This window comes from Trematosphaeria pertusa, assembly GCF_010094035.1.
Source record: "Trematosphaeria pertusa strain CBS 122368 unplaced genomic scaffold BU26scaffold_21, whole genome shotgun sequence".
NCBI lineage: Eukaryota > Fungi > Ascomycota > Dothideomycetes > Pleosporales > Trematosphaeriaceae > Trematosphaeria > Trematosphaeria pertusa.
The window spans coordinates 695,295-710,277 of record NW_022987232.1 but is presented as its reverse complement, the minus strand read 5'-3'; the positions used below and the strand labels follow the sequence as shown (position 1 = coordinate 710,277).

The window sequence follows — 14,983 nt, the reverse complement described above, 5'->3', positions numbered from 1 at the left end:
GCCTAGTTACTTATCTAGAGAATTATAGCTATAAGAGCTCTAATTACTTATCTCTTTAGTACTATATAAGACTACTAGTAGATCTAGTTAGTAGTAGAAAGATACTAGTACTAAGCTAAGAAGAGCTATTAAGAGCTCTATATATAAGAGAACTTCTATAGAACTTCTACGTATAGAAAACTCTCTCTCTCTTTTTTACAAATTATAAAAAATTAATAATTCTCTACTCTGCTAGTAGAGCTAATAATCTCTCTACTCTACTAGTAGAACTAATAACTCGCTACTCTACTAGTAGCTAAATACCTTCTCTCTTTACTTCTTTCTTAATTAAAAAGCTAAATAAATCTAAATACTATAGAAGAACCCTTATAAAGCTAATCTAGAGGTAGAACCTTAGCTCTATAATACCTCTTTACTCTAATAGTTCTTAAATTTAGAGTAGTAAATCTACTAGTAAAATATACTAATTAATATTTTTATTATAAAAACTCTATTTAGTAATATAACGTAATAACTAATAAGAATTAGAATAATAACTTTAACTAGAAGCTTATAAGGCTCTACTAGAGCTTAGTAATACTAGAGCTATTATTAGCCTTAGGTTTATATATACTCTCTACCTCTACTAAAGAGCTTTAAGAGCTCTTTCTAGAAACGCTAGCTAAAATTATTAATAAAATAGTTAGCTAATTATATATATAATAAGTATATAAATAATAAATCTATATATATTACTAGATTGCCGCTAACGCTCTTACTAAAAGAGATAATATATATAAGAGATATTAGGTATAGGCTACTACTCTAGCTAAGAAAGACGCTAAAATCTAGTAACTATAAGCGCGATTAACCTACTCTAGAGACTAGATACTACCTACTACGCTAGTTTAACGCACGACGCGTTTCTCTATAATACTAATTATACGTAATTTAAGCGCGTTGCTACTAGAGAATTTAATTTTAGATTCTTACTCTTCTATATACTAGCTAGCTATACCTCTAGCGTTATAAGTATAGAAGAGCTAACTAACACGCTCTACTAAGTTTCTAGATCTACTCTTATTATTAGATAGTAAGAGTATTACCTTTAAGTAATAAAGAGATAGCTTATATAATAAACTTTAAGTAAACTAGAATTAGTATACTAGAGATATACTAGAGAATACTAAGAAAACTATTATTACCTATATCTATATGTAAACTAAAGAAGACGCGTACTAGACTCTATTAGTAATACTACGTACTATTAAAAATAGTAGCGTAGTAGTTTTCTATAATTATATTCTTAATTAGCTAGAGAGAAGCTATAGAGACTTATATAAAGAGCTAAACGCTTACTATAATTTCTAAAAGCTTTATTACTAAAACGCTACTAACTTCGCCTACTTCTAGAATAATTTCTTCTACCTTACCTAGAAGCGCTAGCTTCTAGTAGATTAATAGGTAGAGAAGTTTTATAAGAAGCTACTAGAGAATATACGTATATAGTTAGATATATACTAATATTAATATGTTAATAACTATAATTACTATATAGACCTTACTTAAGACCTTACTTAAGAGCTTACCTTTAGAGAAGTATACGTTACTACTAGAAAGGCTAAAAAGCGTAACGTAATCGCGTTAATACTATAACGCGCGTCTCTAGCTCTTCTAGGTTTTCTAGTACTTAATAAAGCTCTAGTAATCTAGAAGCTAGTTACCTATTTTTAATACTACTAACCTAGCTACCTAAGCTATAATTACTCTAGAGCTTCTACTACGTAGAAAGCTATTAAGAACGTTAACCTAGAGAAGAAGCCTATAGAGCCTATAGAGCTATAAGTATCTAAGAATAACACGTTAGAATATAAATCTAATAATTTAGAAAAAGCCTAGCTCTAGAAGAAGTCTTCTCTCTAGAGCTACCTACTAGAGTAATTAACCTACGCGAAAAGCTATTTAGTAGTTCTATATTTACTCTACTCTACTAAATCTCTATAAATAGCCTTATAATTAAGCTTAGAGGCTTAATTAATATAAGAGTAGGTAGCTACGTCTTAGTATACCTAAAGCACCTTTAAACTCTTAGAAAAAACCTCTATATTAAGCTATTGCGTATAGAACTAATCCCTCTTACTAGGTATAATAGGTAACCTAATAGCTAAGTAGATAAGTATTTTAAAGCTAATCTAGTACTAGAAAGCTACTAAATTCGCACTTACTTTATATATTATAATACTAGCCGCTATAATATAATAATTAGTTACAAGTTACTTAAAGAAGTTAACGTCTAGGTTAACTATAAGCAACGCGCACTAATATAGCTAGATACTAATTAATTAATTAATTATAAACGTAACGCGTTTATTTCTACCTAATTCTCTTAATCTACTACTAAAGCTTAAGTAGCTTACTAAGCTAATACTAATTACTATAACGCTCTAATATTAGTAGTAGAAAAGCTAAGAGTAATATAATAAGAGAAGAAAGAATTATAACACTAGAAGCTTTAAGAAAACCTACGCAAAATAGATAGGTAGCTTAAGAATCTTAACCTACCTACTAGGCTATTCTATAAGCTAAAAAAGCTACCTATTTTATAGAAAATATACTTAAAAGCTAGGCTTAATATTAATATAATTAGCGTAGCTATCTTTATAATTAACGCGCGTTAGAAAAATACTATAATTAGGTACCTTAGTATCTATAAGGTTAATTAGCTTATTACTAATAGAAAGAAAACTCTAGTTACTAATCTAGAGAAGAAACTCTACTAACTAGTTACTAAAAAGCTTCTATCTCTAGAATATACTAGCGTAACTATAGTCTATTTCTTAAAAAAGAATTTTAATACTCTACTACTATATAGAGAGAGTGTAGATTATAATATTAAGCTTATAGTAGAAAATACCTTAATAAATAGTTCTCTTTATAGTATATTACTAGAGTACCTATAGTTAGTATAGGATTACCTAGAGAACTACCTTTATTATAGCTTTATTATCTATAGTAATACGTTGTACGCGTTACTAGTTCTATTTACTAAAAAGCTAGAGAGAGAATAGAGGTTCTACGTTAACTATTAAAAGCTTAATACTATTATAAAAAAAGACGTCTATTCTATTTCTTTTATCTAGAAAACGCTTATACGCCTATTACGCGCTAAGGTCTTTACTAAGTTAGACGTAAGGTAAGCTTTCTACTAGATCTAGCTTAATAAGTTAGTAGAGAACCTAACGTCTTTCTATACGTAGTATAGTAACTATAAGTATTAAGTTCTACTCTTTAGCCTCTATAATAGCTCTACTACCTTTTAGTAATATATTAATAAGGTGCTATAGAGCTTGCTAGATAATTTCTATATAGTCTATATTAATAATATTCTTATTTATTTAGAGAATCTACCTAAGCATAAAGCCTATATTACCTAGGTACTTAATTAGTTATATAAAGCTAGGTTATAAGTAGATATTAAGAAATCTAAATTTACTATTAAAAGTACTAAGTTTCTAGAATTAATTATAAGTACTAATAGAATCTAGAAGAACTCTAAGAAGGTTACTACTATCTAGAATTAGCCTATACCTATAACTCTTAAGAGCCTTTAATTATTTCTAGGTTTCTATAATTTCTACTAAGCCTTCTTAAAGAATTATAGCTAGATTGTCCGCCCTCTTACTAGGCTACTAAAATAGAGAGTATAGTATACCTTTAGAGAAATTAAGCTTATAGTATTTTAGTAGATTAAGAATCTTATATTATCTAATACTATACTAGCTTATTACTTCTTCTATTACTACATAAGAGTAGAAACAGATGTATTAGATAGCGTAGTTACTAGAGTTCTTTTATAGCTTTAAGAAGATAGTATCTAGAGACTAGTAGCTTTCTTTAGTAAGATAATAAATACTACCTAGATAAACTATAGTATTTATAATAAAGAAATACTAGTAGTTATTCTTAGTATATAGAAGTAAAGAAGCTAGTTAATTAGCTTATAAGATCTAGAGCCTTTTATAGTATTAACTAACTACTAAGCCTTAGAGTACTTTACTACTAAGTAGAAACTTACTACTAGGTAGGTCTACTAGGCAAATAATATTACTAACTATAACCTTAAGCTTACCTATTAACTAGGTTTAGCTAATATAGTAGCTAACGCGTTATTATAAAAGTAAGAAGAGCTTAAGACCTAAAAGAAGAAGAATTACGCTACCTATACAAGAGCTTTTCTAAGTAAGAAGTAAATTAGCCTCTTAGCTATTAAGTAATTATTAGGTAAGTTATTAGTTCTAGCTACCTAGAGATTAGCTAGTAGTACTATAGAAATTACTACTACTAATACGTTTATAGAGGTATTCTCTACTAAGAATCTATATACTATAATTAATTAGATTATTATAGCTAACTAATTAGATAACTCTCTATAGCTAGCTTAAGAAAAAGCTACTATATTAGGCTCTGCCTAGAAAATAGAAGATAGCTTATTAACCTATTAGAATTAATTAATAGTCTCTACTATTAACTATCTATAAATATACCTAATACGCGCTATATATACTACTTAGGTAACTACCTACCTAGAATAAAGAAAAACTACCTAGTTACTATAAGATTAATATTACTAGCTATATATATAAGAAGACGTTAATATATATATAGTAGTATATAAAACTTACTACTAGAGCTATACTCTATAGAATAAGACGCTAGATCTTCTAAAGCCTCTACCTATCTCTAAGAGAGCTTAGTAGAACGTCTTTATAGATTTTAAGAGCTTTCTCTCTAATAAGAAAGAATTTAACTATATATACGTTATTATAGATTAGCTAAGTAAGTAGAGCTTCTCTCTTCTCTACTATAAGAAAATTATAGCTTAGCGTATAGTAGAGCTATATTACTAATATATCTAGCGTATATATAGTTCTTCTAGGTCTATTATATTAAATTATAGTCTATAGTTTACCTCTACCTTTATAGATAAGCTCTATTAGCTTATAGAAATTAAGTAGAAGCTCTCTACTACGTACTACTCGTAAACTAATAGAAATATAGAGATAGTTAATTAATATCTTAATTAGCGTCTACGTCTATTTATTAACTACTACTAGAATAATTAGTTAGACCTTCTACTCTATATAGATTAGATATAAGCTACGTTACTATATAAAACTATAAGACTAATAGTATATAAAATTAAATTTAGATATTAGCTAGTATACTACTAGAATTAGAAAAAGCGTATAATAAAAGCCTCTACTCTACGTAAGTATCTCTTACACTAGAAAGCTTAGAATTTTACTAGAGAGTAATACAACGCTATAAAAAAAGCTACTAAAATTACATAAGGTAATATCGTAAAAGCGCAAGCTAGGTAGGCGCTTTAAGTAAATAAAAAACGCTAAGAACCTAATTTTGCTATAGGTAATCTTGTCTATATTAAACCTTATAGCTTTTTAATAAATTAGCCTAGTATAAAGCTAGATTAATAGATATATAGCTCTTACCTAATTATTACTATAAAGAGTTACTTCTTTTAGCTCTAGCTATCTACGTATATACGTATATATAACGTCTTTTATACTAATTAGTTATAAAAAGCCTTAGAGCTATTACTAGAGTAGGTAGAGCCTAAGTAGCTATCTATTAAAGTTAATAGTAATCTAGAATAGCCTGTATATAAAATTCTAAATAGTTATCTTTATTAAAATTATCTTTAATACCGTGCTATATAGATTACTTATAATTCTAACTCTACCTAGTATAATACTATAGGCTTTATTAACGCTCTCTATAAGGTAAGAGACTTTTATATAGTATACCTAGATAAGCTAGAGCTACTCTTATAATTAGATACTTAGATTAAGGCGTATAAAAAAGAGAAGACTCTAGAGAAGATAGCAAAGAATTTAAAACCTATAAGAGTAGAAGACACTAGAGTAACGCAAAGGCGCTACTAAGTAATTTAAGACTCTACTAAGCTTAGAGTATTATTTAAGAAGAGAGTCTATAACAAAGTCGCTCTATAGACGTAGAAATAAGCCTTCTAGTTTAAATCTCTACAAGCCTCTTTTCTTCTAATAGTTAAGAGCTCTATAGAGAATAGAGTAACTAGAGAGAAGGTAGTAGCTATAAAAGCGCTTCTAGTTTAAAACTAATATAAATACACTTACTATAAGCTAAAAAGAGATAGTTAAGAGTATAACGTAGAAGTTTTAGAAGAAAAGAAACCTAGAAGGCGTATTTTAGAGCTTAGAGATAAGCTCTCTCTATAAGAAGAGGTAATATAATAGTCTAGTTTAGAGATTTACCTTAAGTTATATAACCTTAGGTTACGTAATTCTATTACGTAACCTAACCTAGCGTCTTAGCGCTTAGCATCTCTATATATAGAGCCTCTTAGAGCCTTTTCTTAACTTCTTACCTTTAGATAGCTAAATTTAACCTAACCTACTCTACTAGCACCTCTTATTCTTATAGCTTATAGAGACAGTACTGCCTATAGCTAACTTACCTAGCTAGGTATTCTAGAGACGCTTATAGTAGTAAAGACTATAAACCTAGCCTTTATAACTAATATATCTAGCGTATATATAGTTCTTCTAAGTCTATTATATTAAATTATAGTCTATAGTTTACCTTTACCTTTATAAATAAGCTCTACTAGCTTATAGAAATTAAGTAGAAGCTCTCTACTACGTACTACTTATAAACTAATAGAAATATAGAGATTATTAATTAATATCTTAATTAGCGTCTATGTCTATTTATTAACTACTACTAGAATAATTAGTTAGACCTTCTACTCTATATAGATTAGGTATAAGCTATATTACTATATAAAACTATAACGTACTTTATAGGTAAAAGCCCTACATAGGCAAACCCCCCACGATTTCTTAGCAAGAAAAATTAACAAAAATTAACTTGTTTTTCTTAAATAACTAAGCGAAACTTTAATATTGTTCTATAAAAATTTATACATATATTCTTTATAGTATATTACACCTGCTACTAAAGTTACACTAAGATATATTACGTAATTAAAAAGCTATACATATTTAAGTAACTTTTAAGAAAAAATCTACTTTTCTTCTAGTAAGTACTATTATATCTCTATAATAATCTATAAAACTTATAGTATATAGTATCTATAACCTAATAAAGATTTCTAGAAAACTTCTATAGAGCTAGCTCTTCTAGGTATAGCGTAATAAGAGATAGAAGTTTATAAAAAGTCTTTCTAGAGTTTTCTTCTCTAACTATATATATATATTAATAATCTAGCTATATAAAGTTATATATTATAAGATTATATATACTATAAGCCTTCTATATATTTAGAAGTAATAATTTTAAAATAGTTTTAGTATCTTTCTATCTTTCTCTACTATAGTACTAAAAACACTTTACTTTTAAATAACTACTTAAAGCTACTATATTATTAGGCAATAAGCTCTATATAGTTAAAGTCTACTATAATTTATATAATAATAAGTTTATATAGCTAGATTAACTATATATATATATAGTTAGAAGAGAAAACTCTAAAGAAGATATTTTTCTAACTTCTACCTCTTATTACGCTATACTTAGAAGAGCTAGCGCTATAGAAGTTTTCTAGAAACCTTTATTAGGTTATAAATACTATATACTATAAGTTTTATAGATTATTATATAGATATAATAGTACTAACTAGAAGTAAACTAGATTTTTTCTAAAAGTTAGTTAAATACGTATAGCCTTTTAATTATATAATATATCTTAGTATAACTTTAGTATAAGGTATAATATACTATAAAGAATATATATAAATTTTTATAGAAAAATATTAAGGTTTTGCTTAGTTATTTAAGAAAAACGAGTTAATTTTCGTTAATTTTCGTTGCTAAGAAATCGTAGGGCTTTCGATAATATAAGGCTTTCGATAATATAAGGCTTTTAATAATATAAGGCTTTCGATAATATAAGGCTTTCGATAATAAAGTACGTTAATTAGCTTAAGAAAGGTAATAAGCTAATAGCGTATTAGCTAGTACTAGTAGAGTCTAAAGTCGCCTAGCTTTAAGCGGCTAACGTACAGAAAAAGAAGCGTAATTCGCGTAAAAGAAAGTAAATTTAGAAAGAGAATACTCTTATAATTAAAGCTAGCTTATAGCTAGTTGCTTAAAGAGAGGCTGTAGATTAGAATAAGAGTAAGAAGTAGCGCGAAGAGGTAGTAGCACGCAATAGCTAGCTAGCTTAGCGACGCTATAGACGCTGCGGTAAGCTAGAGTATAACGCGCGAACGTGCTAGGTAGTTAAAGACGATATAGATAAGTTAGATAGCTTATCTAGATTTATCTTAAGTAGCTTAAAGTTAGAGAAATCTAAATAAGATAGCGGCTTTTTAGTAAAGGCTTAGTATTTTTAGAGAGTTTAATAATATAGAGAGTTTAATAATAAAGTACGTTATATAAAAATAGAAATATACTAAAACTATTTTAAAATTATTACTTCTAAGTATATAGAAGACTTATAGTATATATAATCTTATAGTATATAACTTTATATAGCTAGATTATTTATATATATTTATAGTTAGAGAAGAAAACTCTAGAAAGATTTTTTTAAAGTTCTATCTTTTATTACGCTATATCTAGAAGAGCTAGTACTATAGAAGTTTTCTAGAAATCTTTATTACGTTATAAATACTATATACTATAAGTTTTATATATTATTATAGAGATATAATACTACTAACTAGAAGTAAACTAGATATTTTTTAAAAGTTAGTTAAATATATATAGCTTTTTAATTACGTAATTTATCTTAGTATAACTTTAGTATAAGGTGTAATATACTATAAAGAATATATATATAAAGTTCTATAGAAAAATATTAAGGTTTCGCTTAGTTATTTAAGAAAAACCTGTTAATTTTCGTTAATTTTTCTTACTAAGAAATCGTGGAGCGTTTAGTAGTGTAGAGCGTTTAGTAGTGTAGAGCGTTTAGTAGTAAAGTACGTTAATTTAAGCTATTTAACTTATATATTACTTTTTATTTAAGAAGTAAGAGTATATACTACTAGTAGATTAGCTAATTATTAGCTCTACTAGTAAAGTAAAGAATTATTAGCTCTACTAGTAGAGTAGAAAGTTATTAGTTTTTAAATAAAGAAAGTTTCTATATATAGAGCTTTTATAGCTCTCTTTAGCTTACTACTAGATATATCTTTCTACTACTAACTAGATTTACTAGTAGTCTTATATAGTATAGAGAAGTAAGTAACTAGAGCTTTTATAGCTCTAATTCTTAGAGTAGTTATTAGTAAACGCTTCTTATAAGACTACTTAGTTTAGTCTAATATTATACTACTATCTCTAGCTAAAGAGATAATAATCTTTAAATAATATAAGAGCTAGCTTCTAGTCTCTACTAGCTATACGTTACTCTAGAATATCTAGCTAGATAAGTTAGCTATAGATAGTACTATCTCTATAAGCTATAAGAATAAGAGTAATAAGTAGAGTAGGTTAGGTTAAATTTAGCTATCTAAAGGTAAGAAGCAAAGAAAGGCTCTAAGAGGCTCTATATACAAAGAGGCCGAGCGCCAAGGCGCTAGGCGAGGTCATGTAACTCTGGCAATACTAAGCTGGACCGTTACAGTAGATAAGGTCTAGTTTTATTAATATTAAGTATGGCTTTCCAACAGGTTAAATGTCGAGGTAGAAGGCCGTGTCCATCTCCGGATATTTCTGGCGGATCTGATCGGCAATGTAGACGCCATGGACATGCGGTGATAACTTGCCCACCACGCTCGCGACGAATTTGAGATGACCGAAGAGGAAACTATGCGGCGGCATAGGCTGATAAAAGATATCAATGAGCTTTTTGGCTAAGTAGAGTACTGAAGATGGACTTACGAAACCTTGTTTCTGATAAAGTCTCACGAAGAAGAGGCCGAAGAAGCTGGCAAGAGCCGTTAGCGTGAGGGGTACAGCAAGCCCGTCCATGGCTACCATCGCGCAATTCGACTGTCGACTGGTGTGGGTGTGTGAAGAGAAGGTAGTTCGGCCTGGAGCGCCGGTTTGGAATGCGTGGGTTCATTGCAGAACGCCGTGAACCCGGCACTACTGTCAATACATACATTACCCATGCTCACATACATCGTCGCCGAAGCCAATTTATGCCTCAGCATCCGTACCCCGCAGATGGTGCGTCGAGAAATTAGCCAGGAATACACAGCCGACGGGACAAATCAAAATTTGCGGCGCAGCACAACCCACGCCTTCAGGGTCCGTCTGGTCAGCGACCACGTCGATCGCTGCGGCAGCGAGGGTCAAAACGCATGCAGTCAGCCTACCACGACCACCCTCTTTCAAATGGATTTCTCCATGAAACGTAACTCAACGGCTGGTTCAGCCTTAGTAGCTCTATGAGCATTATATATATATACCGCGGCCTTGTTCAGTTCTTTTTGTCGTCGACCTCTGGCTGCACGTACGCTAGCCACGTACGGGATGGGGATACAAGAGGTTGGCGACTTGAAGACGGCTGTCGACGAAACGGGTACATACGTGGTGCTACAACTGCGCAAGAGCGAGGCGGTGCATGGAGCGCGAGGGCGCCCGAGGCTGTGGAGTGGTGGAGCCCTGAAGAATGCCAACTATCTGCCCTGAAGCGGGCTGGCATTGCCGAGGGAAAAGCGCGCTGGGCGGTCGAAGTAGCAACTTTGTTTGGAAGCCGACGAGCGGGCCGAGACGGAACCCACGTTGCAGCGCGCAAAGCGATTAAGGAAGGAGTTGAGTACCCTGTGAAGGAGTGTCTGGGGGTGGAGGACACTTACTCAGAAGACGTATGGTTGCGATAATATGACCCGAACTGTTCGCCACTGCGGGGTCTTTGGTTGTTGGCCTTGCGGGAAGAAGTTCGACTTAAGCAACATCTATGATTATATTGGGACGATGCACAACAAACGGGTCCTGTGCGGGAGTAACGGGGCTGAGCGTGAATACAGCGTTGATGACTGTGATCGATTGCAGGCATTTCACGCTTTATCGAACTGGACTAATGAGCCGTGTCTCGCCAGTTTGGAAAGGGACCTGTTTGGACGTCTCGCGCACTTCACGCCGAAGGATGGCCTGTTTGAGTTCTTTCTGAAATGCTCTGATCCACATGTACAGTATCATTATTGAGCCTTTATGTCGACTTTGAAACCCTTCAAGAAGTTATACACTGGCATCTCCTCTTCGACTCGCTTCTTCAAGACAGCCGCGACGTCCCCTCCGAACTCCACCTTCCACATATCCAGCTCATTGTCAATATCCAGTGCGTTCTGGACCGCCTATCATATTCCGTCAGCATGGCTCCACGCTCGATTATTGAGCCACTCGCCGTACCTGTTTCCCGCGCTTAACTGAGGAAGAGTTCAGCATATCCACAAAGAAACCTTGCATAATCGGGTCATCCGGCCACTCTTCTCTCGGTGCAGGATCCCAGGTATACTGTGCACCATTGGCGTCAATTCCAAGATGACTGCAAAGCAGTGAAATCGTAGCTTCGGTGTTGTGCACGACATCCTCGGCGTCGACCACGATCGGTACCTGGCCATCTCCCCGCTTCGCATCGAACCACATCTTCGAGTACTGGAGGGTCGTCATGAGCTTGAAGTCCTCGCCGTGGGCTTCAAGATGGAAGACTGACGCTTGCGTGCGGTAGCACGAGCGAATTATAAGTATGGGATGACGGATGAGGATCACGGGCGTGAAAGTGTTGAAGAGCTCATCCGAGAAGACTGTTGGATTGTGCGAAGACCGAAGGTCTAGGTCCGGGTAGGTGGGAGACTTGGCGACCGAAATAGCGATGTCACGGCGAATGTGGCAGCATGTGTGGTCTTTGATCCAGGGGATTTTGCACTGTACGACGCTTCAATACTTCCACACGTTAAGTAAGCCTGAATCGGTTGAACAACCGTACCTGTTCCTCAATCTGGAGAATATACTTCTCCATTCTCTTTGCTGCTTCTTCTAAGGATTCTGTCATCCCCGTCTTAAGCGACAGAGCCTTTCCGGCTTCTTCAGCAGCCTCGCAATGTTTCAGATTAAGTCCTACTCTTTCGCGGCCATACATGGCGCAGATCATGGGGTGGAATATATGTCCGAGATCCGGATGGGCGAGGAAGAGCTTGTTGAAGACTTGGGAGTAGGTGCGTGGAGCATCGACGAGGAAGATGCGCTTTGAGGTTTGTGGACCGGACGCCATTGTCCTGGAGCTTGCTGCGGTAGCATACTCAAACGGATTTGAATGAAATCTTTAGCATGGACGAGAAATAGACCGGGTTTTATATTAAACCTCTGGAGACAACTACGCAAGCGTACATATGACCTGTGTGAGCGAGTTACAGGTTAGCACCATGCAAGTCAGCCTCGACCAGGACCGGGTAAGCAATATCCTTACTTGCATACCATTGTGCGATTTGCCTCTTTCAGACTTGGAACTCGCATTTGGGGGTGGGGGGCATGCTTTGGGAAATAAGAGGGAGACCCGTTGCACATCCTAGGTCCTGAAGACCTCCAGCACACTGGACCTTTCGGTCTTGGGTTGCGCATCTAACAGCCTGCAGGCCAACCAGGTGGGTTGGTTGGGTATGGTATTAAACCGTCACGGGTCCTTCTCAGAATATTGGGATCGCGCTTACTGTTCGATGTGAGCCTGTTGAACATGGAACGGTGAAGCTCAGAGGGGTGACCCGGGGCACCTGCATAATATCGGGGCTAGTCCAAGTCGCGTTAGCCTCCGCAAGGCGACCTGCGAGTTGCTGTCATCTCTGCGCCCTGCCACCTACGCTCCATTGATCCTGACGACCTCTCGACTCTGCGCTGAGTCAAAATAGCTCCTTCCGCCGTTCACGATATCCTCCTGCACCAGAGCACTTCAGGACTACCATCCTCGCACGCCCAGCCTGCAACCGCACAGCGACCCCGGGAGTGCCAGCCACGGGTTTTTGGAAGCTTTGGAAGGGCGTGGTAAAACGCTTTCAACGATATTCTTGACGTTAATCCACTTTCTACTCCGACATGACTTGCCATTGGGGCCATCCTGCAGACGCTAAGCCTGGCATACCTGCCGCTTAAGCTAAGCAACCTCCCGCTTCTTTACCTGAGCTACCGCATTTTCAAAGCGAGTATAGGCTGCAAATGCCTATTCAATAGCTCATTCATGACAGGAAACCATGGGAGATGGACAGCAGAACTTCCCAAGCCTGAAGGCTCCAGTAGTGCTGAAGGGGGAATCGTCATGTTTGTACCCGGCGCGCGGATCAACCAGTCCGTATCTTTCTTGGCCCGTTCTATCCCGGTAATGCTGATACTCGACCGTCCTCTCGGTCCGCTCGCTCCTGGAGCTAAAGACTTTGGCACGGCTTTCGAAAGGGGGTGGGCTGAAGCATCGAAGAACTGAGGAAAATGGGGCTGTGTGTACAGTATTAATGCCATTTATCATGCTTTATGTCTAACATTTGGGCGCGGGTCGGATTTGGGCAGAACCGCAACCTTGCACGATACCTCGGATACAGAAGGAATGAACATAACCTGACTGTCGTATTGAGACGACATAAAACTCCTCCAGAAGTTCTCGACTTCGGCCTCATACCGCGCCGATGAGACTGCCTTCAATAAGCGGAAAATGCGTATATTAGTATCTTTCATGAAACATTTCACGCTCCCAAGGGCTCTTGGGAGACCATTTACGGCAACATGCTACCATGGGAATTTGGTCAGTCGACAGCACTACATTCTACTATTAAAAGCACGGGCTTTGCTAGTGCTAATAGAATTGCAGGGAAGGTTGGAGCCAAGCTCGGGACTTTACATCCAAACCCTTCTGGCGTCGAACATTCGTCCATGTTTCACCGAATGCGTGGGAATATAGACATCGCTCAAGGGAACGCTAAGAGCAACTAGGAGCTCGAATAACCCGAGAGGCCATCAGGCGATGCGCACTCAACATAGCCCAGGGCCCGTCCAATCTGCTCCGATGTGCCATAACTCGTGTATTTGGCATTCTTGGCTTGTGCCAAGCTGGTGGAAGCGACTGAACAATTCGTTTTCATGACCGATGAGGGCGAGGTGGCTGGCGTGGAGGGTTCGGGCAATAGGGTCCCCATGGGTGCCCCGCTCCGCAGATTCGGGCTCGTGTCGAGACCACGATTTCTATGAGGGGAAGCGCGGTTCCATGGATCCGACGATTATCCTGTTTGCACTGTCATGTCGGCGCTGGCAACCCCGAATCAAACCCCGACCCGGGTCATCCAAGAGATAGGGACCTGCAAGGTGCTAGGCTAGATTGGACTTCGCCATAGCCATGACATTCGGCTGCTATACTATGAACTGGCAAGCCACGGGTACCCAGCTCAAGAGCCATCAAACTCGGCGAGATCCGCATTCCGCTCTGCCACCAAATCTTCGCCGTGCGATGATTTGCCCTGTCTTTCCGGCGGAGGTTGTGAAAACCCGATCACGAAGAGCAATGCATTGGTCGTGTAATTGCTCATCAGCCTCTCGCACGTTCAAGAAATCAGCATGGTGGCCCATGGTGATATTGGCCATGATGACGAGGCCGGCCTCAGGGGTCTCGAGTCCCTTCTCCGGCTTCCCCAATGCAACGAAACGCGCGCATGCGAGCGATGGGATGTCAGGCACCCTTTAAAGTTGTCTTTGATAGTCGTTTGTCATCCAAGGAGAGTGGACTCACGCGCCGAAACAGGCCCACGCCCCCTGCGAGCATTGCACAAGCCTTTTCCTTTTACTACTACTTGTAAACCCGCTCAAATGTAGACGCAGCCGGCCTCATCTGGCCCATGAGCTCCTCGTCTTTCGCGCTATGCATTAAAGTGGCGAGAAATAGCTGCCTCGTAGTCAACTGCTTCAAGAGTTCCGGTAGGCTCGGAGATTCGGAGAGCCTTTGGGTGTTCAACCTACACATTGCGTAGCGATATCCAGACATTCTCGGAGGTATTCC

At 36.4% G+C, this 14,983-nt stretch overlaps 2 protein-coding genes across 2 annotated transcripts; both read right to left on the bottom strand.

Moving 5' to 3' along the window:
• Window positions 1-9,678: 9,678 nt before the first annotated feature.
• On the bottom strand, window positions 9,679-9,978 carry BU26DRAFT_571414 (uncharacterized protein; the record flags this gene model as incomplete). The annotated part of the gene is made up of 2 exons (XM_033834129.1): window positions 9,679-9,831; window positions 9,889-9,978. 2 exons carry the CDS (start codon window positions 9,976-9,978, stop codon window positions 9,679-9,681), a joined length of 243 nt encoding a protein of 80 aa, XP_033677191.1.
• A 1,175-nt stretch (window positions 9,979-11,153) lies between these two features.
• Window positions 11,154-12,254, bottom strand: BU26DRAFT_555865 (uncharacterized protein; the record flags this gene model as incomplete). The annotated part of the gene is made up of 3 exons (XM_033832343.1): window positions 11,942-12,254; window positions 11,365-11,880; window positions 11,154-11,309 (listed from the first exon to the last, which is right to left on the bottom strand). The coding sequence occupies exons 1-3, from the start codon at window positions 12,224-12,226 to the stop codon at window positions 11,154-11,156; spliced, it is 957 nt and encodes a 318-aa protein (XP_033677190.1). The 5' UTR covers window positions 12,227-12,254.
• Between the last annotated feature and the right edge of the window lie 2,729 nt (window positions 12,255-14,983).